At 44.1% G+C, this 17,358-nt stretch overlaps 1 protein-coding gene across 1 annotated transcript in view; it reads right to left on the reverse strand.

Moving 5' to 3' along the window:
* BLOC1S2 (biogenesis of lysosomal organelles complex 1 subunit 2) overlaps positions 1-17,358 on the reverse strand; it is a 79,159-nt gene that overhangs the window by 40,872 nt on the left and 20,929 nt on the right. Inside the window, exons 2-3 of the mRNA XM_069620072.1 lie at positions 6,048-6,164; positions 4,611-4,730 (exon numbers count right to left, since the gene is read on the reverse strand). Of these exons, the coding sequence (XP_069476173.1) occupies positions 4,611-4,730; positions 6,048-6,164 (237 nt within the window). The remainder of the gene's footprint in view (positions 1-4,610; positions 4,731-6,047; positions 6,165-17,358) is intronic.

Genomic DNA, 17,358 nt, shown 5'->3' on the forward strand with positions numbered 1-17,358 from the left:
CAAAGGGAGCGTCAATAAATTAGCACCTGCTTGTCAGCAGGCTAGCGAAAAATGTACGGAACGGTACACTTGAGATATTAAAAAAAGGATTTGTTTTCCGTAGACACTTAGCACACATTCAAGGTACCGGGTTGCTATGTTCCTGTGCCTCTCAATTAGCCTCTGTGTAACCCGGTCAGAGGGCACGCTATGGTGCGGTGCGCACGGGTTTGCTTTGCACTAATCACCTGGAACGCCTGAAAGGTACCGGGTATTCGGTTTGTGTCCCTCTCGATGGAAAAAAAAGGGGTTCTGCATGAATGTCACCCTACCAATGTGGCGTAATTCCTAGAAGAAAATACTGAGTGAAGCTACATGGCCCCTTCCTCACGTGCTGTGCAAGGGCCAGTCTACATGCAGACTGCCGATTCGGAAATATCAATTAACCATTTGTACAATTGTACTGTACATCCTGGCTGGAGCAGACCGTGCATCTTAAAACACATGCTGTGGGAACACTGAAACTAAATCCAGCCGTATAGCCATACAACTCTGCAATACTGACGCAGTTCAAAAAAGCCAAAGCGCTTATATAGCGCACAAAGGTTACACTTGCAATATGGATCATGAAGCTTCACCTCTGCTGAAGATAATAATGTCAATAAACATAAGTGATCCAGACCACGAAGTACCTGGCTTCCCCTCCGCTGGATGTAGGGAACCAAGGTCAGAAATCTCTACTATACTTGGGGAGGGGTCTGGTTGGCTACTTGAAACTGGTCACCGTGTGAGCTGCTGGAGTTTGTGGGAAGTAATCAGAGAACCCCACTCAATACATATATTCAGGCCCTTCTGTACAGTATCAGCTTTTCGTATAAATCTTTGTTGCATTTTTCTGGAGGATACTCTCTTGATTCCTTCCTTCATTCGATTTCATTTGCCAAATGACAAATCAGAAAATATCATTCATACCGTGGTTTTTAGCCTTATAATGATCAACAAGTCATTTGTCGACCACCTTATTCTTCATACATGACCGATGCTCTCAAATGCTTTGGCGCACGTCGCGTTTAGTTATCCCTATGCATACTAGCTCACAGGGACATTTCATTCCATAGATGACATTCTTACTTTTACAATTCGAGAAAGTCTTACATTGCCGACTGACTCCATTGATGTCCACACTTAAGCTTTTTAGTTAAGCTGCAGACAGAACATTGCTCACATTTGAAATGTCCTATCACTGGGGAAGTCCCAAGAGGGGCTGTTCCTTGGTGGGTTTCTTCTTCTTCACATGTTCAGCTCTCACCAATATTTGCCAAATGTTAGAACCTTTCTTAAAAGCAAACATAGGTTTGCCAAGGTCAAAATCTGTCGTTTGAAGAACATTCCAGTTTCTTTGTATTTCTTTTCTTATCAGTACATGTGGTGACACCCACTGTTTTGTCCTGTTTCTCTCTCGGCCGTTGCACCAAGCAGATGTCCCTGTTGGTGTTGTTGGCCCTCTTCCGACATCGACTACCATCTTGGGGTACCCCCTGGAGATCAGATTAGACGCAAATTTTGGCACCTCTACTACGAAGTTAGTTTTCATGGAGCAGTTCCTTCTAATCCGCAAGAACTGTTTGTAGGGTAAGTTCTCCTTGAGTTTCTTTGGATGGAAACTTTCAAAATGGAGAACACAGTTTCTATTGGTGGGTTTTTTGTACAGGTAAGTGATGAGCTTTCCTTCTGATTTCTTAATGAAAATATCCAGAAAGAGCCAGATGATCCTGGGTTTTGTAAATTTGAGATGGACATCTTTCATAAGCCAGCAACACAACTCATCGAGGCCCAAGCTGTACCTCTCCAAATCGTCACAATGTTGTCTATGTAGCCTCTCCACACAATACAATTCAACTTGAACGGGTTGGTGGCATTCAAAATATATCTATCCTCAAAATATGCAACATAGAGATTGGCCAGAACTGAGAAAATGTTGCACCCATGCTGGTCCATTTTATTTGTTTATACAACATTTTTAAAGGAGAAAAAATGTGCTGTCAAAGCCATTCTTGCACAGTCTACTATGAATGTGGTCGGAACATTGTCTAGTCAAACTTCTCTACTGTTAAGGCAAGCCTCAATGACTTTCAGACTATCCATCTGTGGTATGTTGGTGTACAAAGACTCTACATCAAATGACACCAACAGATCATTGTCCTCAAATGACACTCCTAAACTCATGATAATTTCAGTTCTATCTTTTATATATGCCTGTGTTCTGAGTACAAATGGTTTTATGAAAAAATCCATATAAGTGGATAAAGGTTCTAGCAGGGACCCAATCGCCGGCATGATTGGTCTACCTGGAGATGTTTCACTTTTATGAACCTTTGGGAGAATATAAAAAAAGGGTATGCTCAAGTTGGTTTTACACAAGAATTGCCTTTCATTGGTGTATATTCCCACCCTCTGTCTCTGCTTCTTCACGCAATGTTAGTAGCTCTTGCTGGAGATGTCTGGTGGGGTCTACTTTCAATTTTTCATAGTTTTGTGTTTTGTGTTGTTGAGCAAGGCTAACGCTTCAGCTTCATACATTTCTATGCCCATAAGGACAATCCTCCCGCCTTTGTCGGCTTGCTTGATAACTATTTTGTCATAATTTTGTAGGGAGGCAAGAGCTTTCCGTTCATCAATGGCTAAGTGGTGTTGGTGCAAATTCAAAGCTTGACCTTTTTCTTTGAGTGCTTTACTGACTCTGTTTTCAAAAGTGATAATTTCAGGGCAGACGGTGTTGCTCGGAAAGTGAAAGAGGACGGGATTTTCAAACAAGTCACATTGGACAGAGGGTCATACGTGCTGTTTTTAATGAAATATTTAAGCCTTATTAATCTAAAGAATTTTCTTAGCTCTATCTCGGTCTCAAACAGGTCTGCACTTTTAGTGGGCACAAAGTTAAAGCCTTTTTTCAGAATGCCTGGCTTTGCTGTAGTTAAAATATGTCTAGAGAGATTAAAGATATGTATTACCATGAGGCTTGAGAGTCCTCCTCGTTGCCTTTACCGCTGTCTTGTTCGCATCCTCAGGTATTCTTGTCTGTAACCCCCTCTATATCTGCCTCTCCTTTGAAAATGTTGTGGCTGTGGTGGTCCAGACTGTCCAGCAGTAGATGCCATTGCCCCTAGAGCTCCGTTATCTTGATCACTCCCACTTGTACTCGCACCCGTATCCGAGAAAGTGACAAAGCATCTACCTCTCGGTGCCTGCCCTCCTAATATCAGTTGAAAACATTTCCTAGTTGATTGGAGTTTGTATACAAATCCGGTGCAGGAAAGGATACGTCCTCTCTTCTTTGTAATTAGCTAAGTCTTTCTTAAACTTCGAGATCTTTTTATCAAGATTACGTTGTCTAAACTTCATGATTTCTTCATTAGGTTTTCCTAACTTATCTTTTGCATCTTTTATCAATGTGTCTGTGGCAAATTGGCGCTCTAAAATAACTAATTTGTCGCTTTGTTTCTTGAGTTCTTCAGCAGTATCTCTACTGCATTTGTTACACCGCTGAAGTTACCCTTGAATTTAGGATTGTAAATAAATACTCGGAGGATGTCCTTCACTTGCAAACCCTCAGGAATGATTCCTGCTCTTAAGATACTAGAGCATCATCTTGCCATGGAGCTCGGTACAAAACATTTTTTTCTTTTTTTGCTCGATCAGTTCTAATTGATTTTTACTACCATTTTGGACTACTGTATCGGTTTGCAAACCCAAGTCTGAAACCCCTCTCATTAGCTTCTGGAAGTGCTCTTGCGAATAGTAGACTATGTTTACATTCTCCATTTGAGACAAATAATAGGTGTTGCCACAAAAAAAAAATCCTGTGTGGATATTTTACAATAATGAAGAATGTACAAATACCTCAACAGCTAAAGTGCTGTCCTAGTCAATCGGAAAAAGGCGGGGACCGGACTAGTGTCTCCCTCTAATGAGATGATGATCTAGACAAAAGAACACCTATAGGAGCCCCACAATGCATACACAGCTTGTACAGGTCAGAGATTGTATACCCATAATACACAGACTCCTCAGAACTAGATCACTCTGGCCATACACAGTGGATGGAAACCCACTCCCCCCTACATAGCATAATAAAGCCCCTTGACCCAATGCACAGAGTGTTTCAACTCATGCTCACTCACACAGCATATGCTCTTACGCACCACAACAGATTACATACACCTCTGGCACAGATACACTTGTTCAAATCATGTCACAATAAACCCACACACACACTGCAAAGACCCTCCCCCACACCATGTCACACTCCTCTCTCACTCGCTTTCTTTCATCACATGGTGGCTCTACACTGCTTCCAGAGGTCAGAGTCTGCTCACCAATATAAAGACTGCACCACGCTGACTCGGTGTCACACCAGTCAGACTCCAGCTGCACACACATGCTGCAAAGAGACCCTCATCCACACCATGCCAGACTCTTTCTAACCTCACTGTAGACACGACACAAAATGATGGCGATATAATGCCAAGAACCTCATGTAGATCATGTCAGACTAAAAATAATGCATTAATGACAAAACCAGACATGGCCCTTATGCTGCTGACCGGTGGCAATATTTCAGTTCTACTCACAGTTCTGATTTAAATCCTTCAGGTTCCGGCTTATGTTTATCGCAATGTCTTTCATCTCCATGTATTTCAAGCACGTCAGCTTGTTCATTTTTTCCAAGAGTTTGTAATCTTCGCTGGTGGCTGAAAACAAAAACAGATGGAAAACAGCTTTTAAAATGTAGAGTGAATTACCAGGAAGAGATCGGAGAGGATTATTACTCTGATATTCAGTAATGAAATTTAGATCTGAAGGCTACGATAGGAATGAGACAGCACAGCTTGTGAACTGACAATTCTATTAGACGAGTACCGAATGAAAATAGAATTGCTGCAACTTTGATGAACAGGTGTGATCCTCTGTCTACTTCTTCACCGTTTTTAACATATATGCCACATAAATTGGTAGAACACAGAAGTCCCATAGACCTCATGCGGGTGGCAGCAGCACATTGAAAAGGAAATCAGAGTGCTTCAATGGATATCATTACATGTCCATAAAAACAACATGACCTATATTGGGTAAAGATGAAGCTACACACTATAAAACTATGCAAGGCTATGCCGTCCTCGTTGATAGTTTCATCTCACGAGAAATACATCTTAAAATAACTTAGTTAGAAAAGACCCAACAGGACTTGAGGAAAGATCACCCAGAATTCAAGTGCCTGGGTATGCAAATTTGAGATGTTTGTGAATAACAGACCTTGAACATACAAAAGGCACACAGGAAAACACTAGTGTGGCAACAACCAGGCCTCAATTCCTTAGATTCATTCATCGTCTCCCAGTGTAGCCGAGATGTGTCCACCTGCTTCCTGGTCTCCTTGTGTGGTAGCAAGCGTCTTACTCACTGGTATTGGGGCGCAAAGACACCAACAAAGAATGGAGCAGAAGACGGTCCATCATTTTATGCACCCACCCGCCGGAACGCCCTACTACTCATTCGACACCTGCTCCCCATCTACAAAGATTCAGAAAAGAACCAACCCCTCTTCAATCACCACCTGCCCCGATGCAGATGGACTCACTGAGATATGCTAAAATCGCGATACGCAGAAAATGCCATGTCTCTGAATTTAATGCTCTGCCCGGTGCCAGGTAAAGCGAGGCACTGTGAAGTGGGGCCGGTTCTGGGCGATATAAAGGCCCCGGATACAATTGAAATAAACACTGTCCAAAAAGACAGAACAAGTGGGTACTTTTGAACCTGGATCCCCTGGACATGAAGGCCACAGAACATTGCCCAATACTTGATAGATTGTCACTGTGCCCTCGCCGTTAAGGAAATGGGGGCCGCAAAAAGCACAGCTCCTTCGCTACAGGAGCATTGCTGGGCAAATTCATGAGTATGCGGAAATATCAGTAATGAAAATATGAAACAACCGTGAAGAAGCAACTATTTATGAACTATAGGATTTGCATTACAGTAGCGTAAAAGATTTCCGGTCTCCGGCTTACCAGTTAACTCGCCACTCAGATACGTCGACATTTTGGTAAACATGTCCTTACACAGCTCGTTGATATCAGCCTCTGCAGGCTCCGTCGCTTCCTCTGCCGTCTCAATTCCAGAATCATCTAAATAGGATATCAACAAGAACTTATGTTTTTAAACATATAATGTTGCCATTATATCATAGCCTCCCTCCCGCACCCAGAATCAACAACAAAGTCTTCATGTAGGCATTTTGCTTGTTTTGAAAGACCGCAAAATTGAATGTTATTTAAAGTACATGGTCCTTTATTGTGGGAGTAAGGCCTACAGTGATAGCTGGCATAAGGCACCCCAGCAAAACATGATCCATACAGATTCAGGAGCAAAGGATGCTGATCAAATTTAAGACCTCCACAATGGTGGCCAAATGCATCTCCTCATGTCAAGCATTAAATATCAGGATCCCACCACTGTGTGCATGCACCGACACAAACTAAACATACAACCCTCACTGCAAGGTCTCCTTCAGCTTCAGGAAAGTAGGAAGAGAGAACATTAATAGTGGAGTATTCAAGGAAGCACATGTGAGCCCCATGGGTGTGCTTCTCAGCATTGTACTCGCATGCATTTTCTGTCCCTGCTTTGAACTGTGGAGGAGATGTGGTCTAATGGTCAAGTGGATGAACCTGAGTTAGGAGTTTCAATCACACCTTTGGGACTAGATCTCCCTCCAGCCCCTCACCATCACCAATAAATGTGAATGCCTTTGTAAGTCACCATCATCCAGGTCCTCAACTTGCAAACCGAAACAGAAAAGCAGTACCCAGTGCTGCCCCACTCCCATTATGGTTTCTCTGGAAACTGAACTCCATATTGTTCCATGCACAGCAGCTCACGTTCAGATGCTCCGGCTGCAATATATTTCCTGCTGGAGAAGGGCAACCGTCCTCTTCAAGAGCATTAGAGTAATCTAGAGAAACCCGGCCAGTCCCATGCAGCGCAACTTCTTGTAGACACACTTACCAGCCTATACATTTGACAGACTACTCCCATTCAATCCATGGAACTCAGTAAATCCAACCCTTTCCCCCATCTCTTGTGTAAAACGCATGGTAAAAGGGTTCTTAGGAGCTGCCTGTAAGGGCCAATATCGTCCATTGTTCATCAGGTGAGCGATAAAAATTCCTGCAGAGTTCCCAAGAGAGCATCTCTTCCCAACAGTGCTGAGGACCCAGAACACGCTCTGGCTCACCATTTGGAAAATGCATTGTCTAACCTCTACTTCTCTCTGGCCATCTTATCCTACATGAATAGTCCTCCTTGTGATGTATGCTCCTCCTAGCCCCCCTCTGCAAGTGCCCAATGAAAAGATGAATGTGTACGAGTAGGTCAGCGTTGGTGCTGAATTTTCAAATATACAATTTTTAGACTCTACTGTGAAGAAAAGCATCGATCTTAATTTATCCTGTGTAGGAGGTGTTTTACAATGTCCCTTGGAGCTCCAGAGAAGACTGAGGCAGAGTATTTTAATACCTACTTTTGGAAACTGGGCATGAAGGGATTTTTCAGGGAATAAAACAATTTTATTGTCGACTGAGATGTTTTTAGGGACGTAAAAATGCATATTCTTTTTAAAAACTTTGGTATTTTTGATGTAACATATACTTTTTGTTCTCAATAATTACCATAAATGAAAAGATATATTATTTAGTTACATGGGAAGCTGATGTTTTGATGCAGCTTATGACAGATGTGGTGATGGGAGCATCCACCATACCACAGGAATAGGTACGATGAAGTATTTGACTCGAATGAAAAGGAGGCTGGACACGATCCTGGGACAAGGGTCAGGTACCTAAATAAATGCTATGAGAGCGGGGGGAGGGGACAGAGGGGACAGAGGTGGGAAACGGGTCAAAGAAAGGAGCAATGGATAAGAGTGGGGGGGCGAGATTGAGGTGAAAGTATGAGAGATTTTAGGGTGATTTATCATTTTTATGCTTCATCGCCTCTCCTAGCAAGACCCCCAGCACTTTTTTGCTGGGCTTATGGACCTTTTTCATTATATGCTGAATGAGTGGTGCCTTTTACCACTCATTCATTCTTCTTTGCTCCGAGTTTTGGAACTCCGTTCTCTGCGTTTTACCTTTACTATGGAGTCTACTTTCCTCCATATCTCTTTAAAGGCATCTGCAACTTTTCCAGCACACAGCTCCTTATGGGCAGTGTTCCTGGGGATCCTTTGCGTTCTCCTTTGAGATTCTTTCTCTGTCCTCGAGTAACTACAGTTCTTAAGAATAGAGCGATAGTTTGTATCCCTCCTAAAACATTGTACTGTGAGCGATTGGCACACACCACCATATTTGGAGTGCCCCTTCTCTCTGATCCTATCACTTTTTAGTCCCATAGGCAACCCTATAGTTATAGGTGGTGGCAGTGGATGTGGTCTAGCAACTATTTTGCTATTTTCTACCGCAGACTTTATTCACAGTTCCGGTTGTGCACAATAGGGTCACTGGTGTACTAACATGGTGCCTCCTTTCTTTTTTCGCCACTTCTATTGTGATTGTTCTTGGTTAGCCCTTCTTGTGTGTGTGTGTGTGTTGTGCCTTTGGTGGGAACCCTTGAGTGTCCCTGCCTAGGCTCCAGTGTGTCTGAGCAGGAAGGAAGTGGAGGAGGAGTTTTCCACTCCCCTACCCTTTGTCTGCCCGAGTGCCTGAATTGAAACAGTGTCCACTGGGAGTCTTGCTGTCCTGATTGGACAGCCACCCACCCCTTTCTGTAAACTGCTGAGAGATTGCAGAGCAGTGTGTGCTGAAACTGAATAAAGGTGAGGTTCCTGAGGTGAAAGGCAAGTCGACAACTGGAACTTGAAATAACCGAAGATAACGTCCAGAGATGCCTGCAGACCCTTTGCAACACCATGAAGCGACCACTGCCGTCCTGACCACGTTTTCTATTTGACAGAGGAGCTACAAAGAGGATGACTGTCACTTTGGCTGGTGGGACCAACCAGCCCTGAGACAAACTACAATCTGAGCCATCTCCCGGGGTGCTGTGCCTTTCCAGAGCTGCAGACCATGAATACCAGGAGACCTCTGACCCATTTGTAGTGCAAAGGCTTGCTAAAGCCAAATCCGTCCACGTCTTTGCTGAGCTCCAGGTGAACCTCCAGAGACCCCAATCCAACTCATCCAACTCCCCTCATCAGAGTGCAAGACTCCAGGAATCGAAGAAGATTGACCGGGCAAATCGTGTCCTTTGTTGGTGCTGCAGAAACAGCACCGAAACCGCAGACTATTCTTAGAAGTTGAAGAAATCCGTGCCAGAGGTCCTCTCTCTCGAGACTTCTGCTGAGACATCCCATTCAGTGTCCTGCTTTTTGTCACCATCAGAGGAATCAGGAGTTCCATCGCTGCTGCACAGAGGAGAATCCAGCCACAAACGTTGCTTACCTTAAACCAAGAAGTCGCTCCAGATTGTTGGAGCGCACAAAGTGGTGTCTAGGGTGTCCACTCTTACCTCGGTCTTAAGCTGTTGGCATGTGTTCCTTTTGCGAGCCCTTTAACAGGGTCTCCAATGTTGTGTTAATTCTTCTAGCAACCTTAACTAGAGAACTACAGGAACTTTTGCTCTTCTGCTGCTTCGTAAGACTTTGAGCCCTCTCCAAACTGACTTTTGCATAGAGTTACGGATCAGATTTTTAAAGCTTTAGTTTGCAGAAAAAGCGCCTCTAGAATCTTAAGCTCTGCTATTGTTTTACTAACCAACATTTTTCCTTCCTAAAAGACTTTATCTTAAATGGTTTTGTTAACTAAATACAATTACACGTATCTTTGTGCGCAAGTACGCGGTCACACCGATAATATGGTAGAACTGTCATTAGTGTCAAACTCTGTAACAATTATACCGTGAGCAACTACCAACTAAGCAGTGGCCTTTGAAAAGTATTTATAAGTACTCCTATGTGTGTTGGCTGAGTGATAGAAGTATTGTAAGACATTCTGTGTGTAAATAATAAATATATATTTTTATATAAATGTATTGGTGTAAATGTTTCTTTGGACTACTGTACTAACTGGGTTCAGCTCAGATCTTCCTCTTAGGATACGCCTGACTGCTCAGCCACTCTACCAAGATTCCATGAGTAGTACAGACTGATACTAAGAGTTGGGGACCTGTATGCCATTGGTATAGTTTTATGAAGTCTTACCTCAAGTGGACTTTAGGAAAAAACCCTTAACAGGAGGTAGGTGCCTGGCAGTAGGGCGGAGTGGGGGGGAAATAGGCCTTGGAAGGAGAGAGTAGGAAGAGGACTAGATTAGAAGGGAATATGGGGTAAATAAGATAGGAGTAGGGAGGAGTGAACTAAGGTGGGATTATGTTGAGGTTGGATGGGGTAACAGAAGAAATTAAGTTGTCATATGAGGTGTACAAAGTTCAAGGTCTGATAAGGCTGCATTCATGAATAATTAGATAGTTATAGGCACAACTTCAAATAAGATTCTGAAGTGGGAGTATTTCACTCACTATTTTTTAAAGATGTGAGTAAAATATTTTTTAGGGAGTAAAAAGTAAGTTCCATTCACAATGGGAGAATTTTGTAAGAAAGTCAACAGAGGCTTTACAAATGTAAAACGGACATGTTTTGCAATTAATATTTCTTTGTACCTAGTTATTTATTTATTCACATTAAAAGATCCACTTTTACCTCCTCGGATCAGGCAGTAAGAATAGTTTCTTCCTGTGGCTCTATGTGTACTACTGGTCCAAACGGTGTCCAGTCAAAGGGTCGAATACATTGATTTGAATTACAACAGTTTCGAGTCAAAAGGACCGGGAAAAAAAAAGGTTGAATGCCTTTTTTTAAATGTATTTTGTTTTTTTAGCTTTCGTATAGGAAACAAAGTGGTTTTATACCAAACATTCAAACTTTTTTTTTCGGTCCTTTTGACTCGAAACTATTGCATTCCAATCAATTGCAGTCGTCCCTTTCACCTACAACCGGTCCAAACATATACATATAGGTATTTTTACTACCTATTTGATTTTGGGGTATCCAGGGGGAGGAGGGGAGGAGTAGTTGCCATTTATAGGGAGTAAAAGTAGGCAATAGATCCCTTACCTGTAGGGCTGGTCATAGGTAAGAGAAAGGAGGATGGTTAAGGAGTGGATTAGGAGAAGAGTGTTCACATTTTGTGGAAAGATGAAACTATTTTAAGAGATGAAGTTGAGTTTCCGATATTAGATTGCAGGGTATTCCAGTGGTAGGGAGCTAGAAGAGAGAACGAGGGGAAGTTTGAGGTTGCATGGGGAGGGCAAGGAGTGTTTAAGAAAATAGAATAGGACAACTAGAGCGATCTGGAAGGCGAGTAGCGAGAGATAGAATTAGATAGCTAAGGACAAGCAAGGTCATGTAGGAATTGGACGGCCATTATGGCAGTGGATGCCCCATCAATAAATCCAATTAGCAACGCAGGCAGAAAAGTAGAGTGAGGATTGTTTTTATACAACTGTGCAGAAATAGATATAAACACAAGCAGACTATTCTCGGTCCCGACAATGAGCCGCTCCCCTCCTCCAGGCAACTCCTTTCCCCTACCCGAGGAGAACAGGGTTGGACATTGCTGGCATCTATTTAGCTCCTGGTTATAGCCTAGTAGAGCCATGTTGGCTTGGCACCAACATCAAGCAGAAGGTAAGTTTGGCTATCCAAGCCAACTGGTGCCATAAAACATACCTATGCGACATAAACTCTATATGTTTTGGAATGTGTATAAGGAATGCATTACTCACCGTAATCGTATTTCTGGTGCTTGTATCTGCTTAGATTCACATGCTATGCATAGGCCGACATCTAGTGGAAGCTGCAGAGTATTACAGTTGTTTTTCGAAACTCTAAAATGGGCCTCGAAATAGGGCGTGCCAGTAATACTATCCCTATTGTGACTTCCCCTGTACCCATGATCCCTCACGCGTGTAGGTCCCTCGGATTGTATTTTTTCTGACATGAGGTAGCATGAGGAGTAGTGTGAGTACAGAGTTCCCAAATATATATGGAAAGCTCATGTAAACATCTATGCACCTTCTCTCAGGGGAGGAAGGGTGGGCGCATTTGAATCTAAGCAGATACAAGCATCAGAAATACGATTACGGTGAGTAATGTATTCCTTCTGTTGCTTGTGTAATCTGCTTAGATAACATGCTATGCATAGATTAGCGAGCAGTGTTATGAGAAGGTGGTGGGTCAGGAGAAGGAGTAGCAGCAAATAGATGCTTTAGAACCGCTTGTTCCACCTGTGTATCAGTCTTGGAATGTGTGTCAATGCAGTAGTGCTGAGTGAAGGTGTGAACTGAGCTCCATGTAGCTCCTCTGCAAATGTTGTCTAATGGTACGATGGCAAGAAAAGCTAAAGTAGCCCCAGTGCATCCCGTATGGTAGTTAAACATGCAATACGCTATAGGATCGCTCCAGGTTCCCCAGAGGTAGCTGCTGCTTACTAGGTGATGTGGGATACCCAGGAGCTACCTTTTGCTCCTGCTACTCGAATTCTTATTCGATTAGCAGGTCTACGCCAGAGCAGAGACTAGGGTTATATCCGCACAGCCTGAGGAGCTTCTTAATGTGTTCCAACCAATCACAATCTTTCTTCAATTGCACGGAATCACCTCTCAGGCTATGGCTCTGGTATTCTTCTGCCTGTGGCTCATGTACTTCCAGAGGTATGCAGTGATAAAATCGTGGCAAAAATGTCGACTGTACAAAAAAAAATCACGGCAAAAATGCCATGGTTTGACCCGTTAAAGGTATACCCTATTACACCATTTAAGGGGTGCGGGGGTTGTGGGGGTGTCCCCTGCTCCCCGCTAATGGGTCTGGAGGTTGCGGGGGTGTGTCCTGCATCCTTTACATGGATTGTGGCGGCAAAACCACAGCCTTTTTGCTGCAATATTTTGTGTACACAGCCATTTTTGCCATGATTTTAACAAATGGAACCCATGCAGGGAGGGACCTAAGAGAAATATAAACATACTGATGACTTCCACAGAAATTCGAATGTTACCAGGTTCAGCATGGGGGGCCAAATTACTTTAAGACTATGCGAGGCAGATAATTGTGAAAGACTGAACAGAGTGTGTACAGAAATGTTAAGAAGCTTGTTTAGTGGGGCATAGGACGAGTTAGGTAGGCCAAAAAGAAGACTGGCATAGTAATGAACAAGGGTAGAAATAAGAACTTTAGTGGTGGAGAAGGCTAGAAGATTGCAAATCTTCCTGACGTTAATGATACTGATGCAAGGAGTGGTGTTAGTCTTCTTGATGAAGAGGGAGAGGTTTAGATTGGGGGTCGAAGTAGACCCTGAGATTGCAAGCAGAGTACAGGAGTAAATCAGGTAGGAAAGAGTTGAGTGGAGAGAGTAAAAGCAGCTGCAGAAGCGGGGAAAAGCACAGCACTTTGGTCTTGGAGGAGTTGAGCATGAGTAGGCGTGTGGCCATCCAGTAGAAAATGATGGAGAAGCAGCCAGACATTTTATAGGAAAGCGCCGTAGTCATAGAAGGAAAAGAACATTTTATGATTTTTTTTTTTCATTTATAACGTGCTTAATAGCAGCGAGTAGTTTCCAAGCACAGGATCAGGATTCGAACCTGTGTTGTGCCACGTTGTTGTGCTTCCAAGACAAGCACGTTGCCCCTGAGCTATCCTTCCACCCTTGGGTGGGTGTCATCCACAAAGAGTTGGGACGAGAAGCCAAATGATATGGGTGCTCCAAGAGGTTGTATAGAGGCAAGATGAGAGGAAACTAGGGGAGCAAGTTTGTTTCTTTACTTGCGGGATCAGAGGATCATCAGAAACACAGGAAGGGGGTAGGGAGATTGCAAGTTTGAGGTGGTTTATTAGATTCATTAAAAGGTGTAAAAGAGAAGAGAGGGATGGAAATAATAGTGCAAAGGTTAGGCAATAACGAAATGTGGAGGTGCAGAGGAGGAGTGTGAGGGAGTCTAAGATTTCTGAGGTTTTGCATGTGAAGTAAAGAGCAAAGTACTTAGCTGTAGTGAATGAAGACAGTGGGTTTAGTTGGCGAGGACAATTGGCTTGCGAAGCGATAAAGGATTGATAACAGCAAGATTTGGCAGAGCGAAGGAAAGGGTAAAATCAGAGGTTGCGGATTGGTAAGACTAGAGGTTGGAGGAATTACACCATATTCTAAGCAATTTGCACATTTACCTTTTTTCGGTACAAGTGATAGCCAACGTTGGACTTCAGGCAAGGAAGGAATGAACATTCCGAGTGGGAAATATGAAGCGAGTGGAGAGGGGAGTGCCTTGTTAAAGTGTTTAAAAGAAGTGCCAGTGTCTGGGGAGGCAATAGAGAGGACGCGAAGAGGTGGATGTTTGCAAAATAAGAGAATATTTCTGATAGTAACGCGAATTATCAATCAGGGGCATCGGTCTTGAGAATGTTTTGTGGGGGAGGAGGGAGGCAAGAGTGTATCAAGTGGAAGGATGTGCTGGAGAAGACCTTAGAGAAGGGGAGAGTGGAAGAGAAAGATGAGAATGAGTAGGTAAGCAGCTGAGTTGCTGGATAGGTTACGAAAGGTAGTGATCATATAGAATGAGAGGAGCTTGGTTACGTGGGAGGCAGAATGCTTAGATATGTCAGTCGCTGATCAAGATGATGTGGGGAGGTGATGCATTGAGATCAAAGAGTTCAACCAGGTCCAAGAAGGAAGGAGTAAGACCAGGAGGTCTATAGATCATGAGAATGTGAGTGTCTGAGGGATAAGAAATCAAATTACAGTGATATTCGATCAAGGAAGAGGATGGATGGATGGACATTGGAATGATTTAGACAAGAGGTAACTAACTCCTCCCCCACAGTCAGAAGCTAGACGTGAGTGGGAGAAGGAACGACCAGGAGGAGCAGCTGTTAAGGCGCTTTTTGTACTACCCTGGGGTGTGCTAACCCTAGGATGGGAAAAAAATCACCCAAAAGAAAGGTAAACCGCTCTTAAAGGAAGGTAACAGGGCAGAGCGAGCTGGCTCAACTCTGAGGAAAGGGTAGCAGACTCTCACAGAGGTCAAATTAACACCCACCACACAGATATACTGAAAATATACACTTTAAAAAAATAAAACTCAGTTCATAAGTACTTGATCACATAATGCACAGAATATGTATAAAAACAGTAAACGTCAGTTAACAGTCATACACATATTTTAATGTGGGTCCACTTTCATAGACAGTCACAAAATATACAGTGACAAGGGGAATGGAACGAGCCATTCTAACACACACTTAAAAAAACCTAGTGCCCACAGAACAGTATGCTGGGAATACGGGCTCTATTGTATGGTACAAGCCCACGTTCCAAGCACATGGGTGCTGCTGGCCAACACCCCAGTCCATTCCCCGCTCCTCCTTCCCTGCTCTGCCCCCCTTTAACTCTTATCACCTGTGTATTTTCCTACGCGTCTGCTAAGAATGTACTTTTTAAAAAACTTTTAAACTGAGCGCTGAACCACGCAGCAAGGTACGGGTTGTGTTCCATTGGTCCAGTACCTGGTGGTAAGTAAACGACACATCTAGACAGAGGGTGGGAAGAAAAGGGAACCAGACATTTCACCACAAAGGAAAGGAAATGCCATCTAGGCCCCTAAAACGAATACCACCATTCTGTCCCGCTAGGGCATAGCATGTGAATAATGCAGATACACACAGTGCTAAAGGCTGGCAAACAAATCTGAAACACAGCCTCCAACAAATCTAGAAACACGTTAAGACACAGTTACCATTGCACTTCAGGGAAAAATAGTTACACAGTTACCAAAATCAAATACAGCGTACATTTATATTCACAGTAAAAGTGGAGAGCAACACATCTAAAAGCACAGGTAAGTGCTAAAAATCTAGATCTTGGCCTCGAGTTCCCTGAACTTCAGAGGAGGGGGCCCTTTCTCCACCACCACTTCACACTCTACCTGCAGCGTCCCGCAAGGCTCTATCCTATCGCCATGGCTCTTCAGAATCTGTCTCGCCCCTCATACTCACCTGAATTCCTCCTTCTCTCCTCCTTTCCAAAGTTATGCTGATGACACACAGCTTTCCTTCAAACTTCCCTCTACCACCTCCTTCTCGTCCTCTCTCATTCCCGAATGTCTGACCGCTATCCAGGCATGGTGTGCTGCCAACAACCTGTCTTAATGCCAGTAAGATAGAGATCCTTCTTATCGGGACACCTGCACCCCGTTTCCCTCTACTCTCTGGCCGCCCTCCTTGGGCCGTCTACCTTCATCATCTTGTGACGGCAAAAACCTTGTAGTAATCTTCGACTCCTCTCTGTCCTTCACCGCTCAGATCTTGGACCTTGCCAAGAAGGCCCCCTTCCAGGTTCATCTCCTTAGAGGCATTCTCTCTTTCCTCACCTTTCCCCAGAAGCTCAATGTTTCCAGAGCTTTGGTCCTCTCTAGAGGCTGGACAACTGCAACAGCCTCTTCCTCAATCTCCCCCTTTACTCCCAACGCCCCCTTCTGCTAATCCAGAACAGGGCTGCTTGACGTATCCTTGGCCTCAAGCCCAGGGAATGTATCTCTCCAGCTCCAAGATCTCTCCACCAGCTCCTGGTGGCCACGAGGATCAAATTCAAGACCCTCTGCATCATCCACAAGGATTTCTGGGGCCTGGGACCACAATAGCTCCAAATCTCTCTCCCTAAATACCTCCCTGCTAGAGCCCTCCACTCCTCCAACTCAAACTCTCTGCTTGTCAAACGCTTCTCCAAGCAAAAAGTGGGGGTCCGGTTTCTCTCTTCAGCTGGTGCCTCTCTTAGGAACAGCCTCCCTCCCCCGCTCAGACTTCAGTCTGAACTCCTTTAGTTCCAGAAACTTCTCAAAGCTCTGCTTTTCTCTTCCTCTTTCTCTCTTTCCCTTACATGCTAATCACCCCACTGCCGCAGAGACTGGTGGCCTGGGAAGTCATGAATCTCAATGGTTGCCAGGCCCCTGACCAGTCGACACCAGCAAACCCTCCTGCCCCCAGAACTGCCCTACCTGGCAACCGTGCATGCCACCCTTGGGATATTTCCGGCTTAGCACTTAGCCAGCGACCTCCCACCCTGGCACCCCTCTGCACTTCCCTCCTGGGCTCTCACTAACATTGGCCCTTACCTTGCCGTCCCCCCACCCCCTCCGCCATCTCCTGCACTTCCTTTCACTGCCCTTGCAGGTCTGAATGTCACAAGGCCTAGTAGGACCACGATTGTACATTTGTTGTCTTTGTCCATTATTATTTCTCCCCTTGTTCCCTCCCCACTTTGCCTTGTGACGCCTGGAAACAAT

This window comes from Ambystoma mexicanum, chromosome 10 (assembly GCF_040938575.1).
Source record: "Ambystoma mexicanum isolate Mex_15411 chromosome 10, UKY_AmexF1_1, whole genome shotgun sequence".
NCBI classification, from domain to species: domain Eukaryota; kingdom Metazoa; phylum Chordata; class Amphibia; order Caudata; family Ambystomatidae; genus Ambystoma; species Ambystoma mexicanum.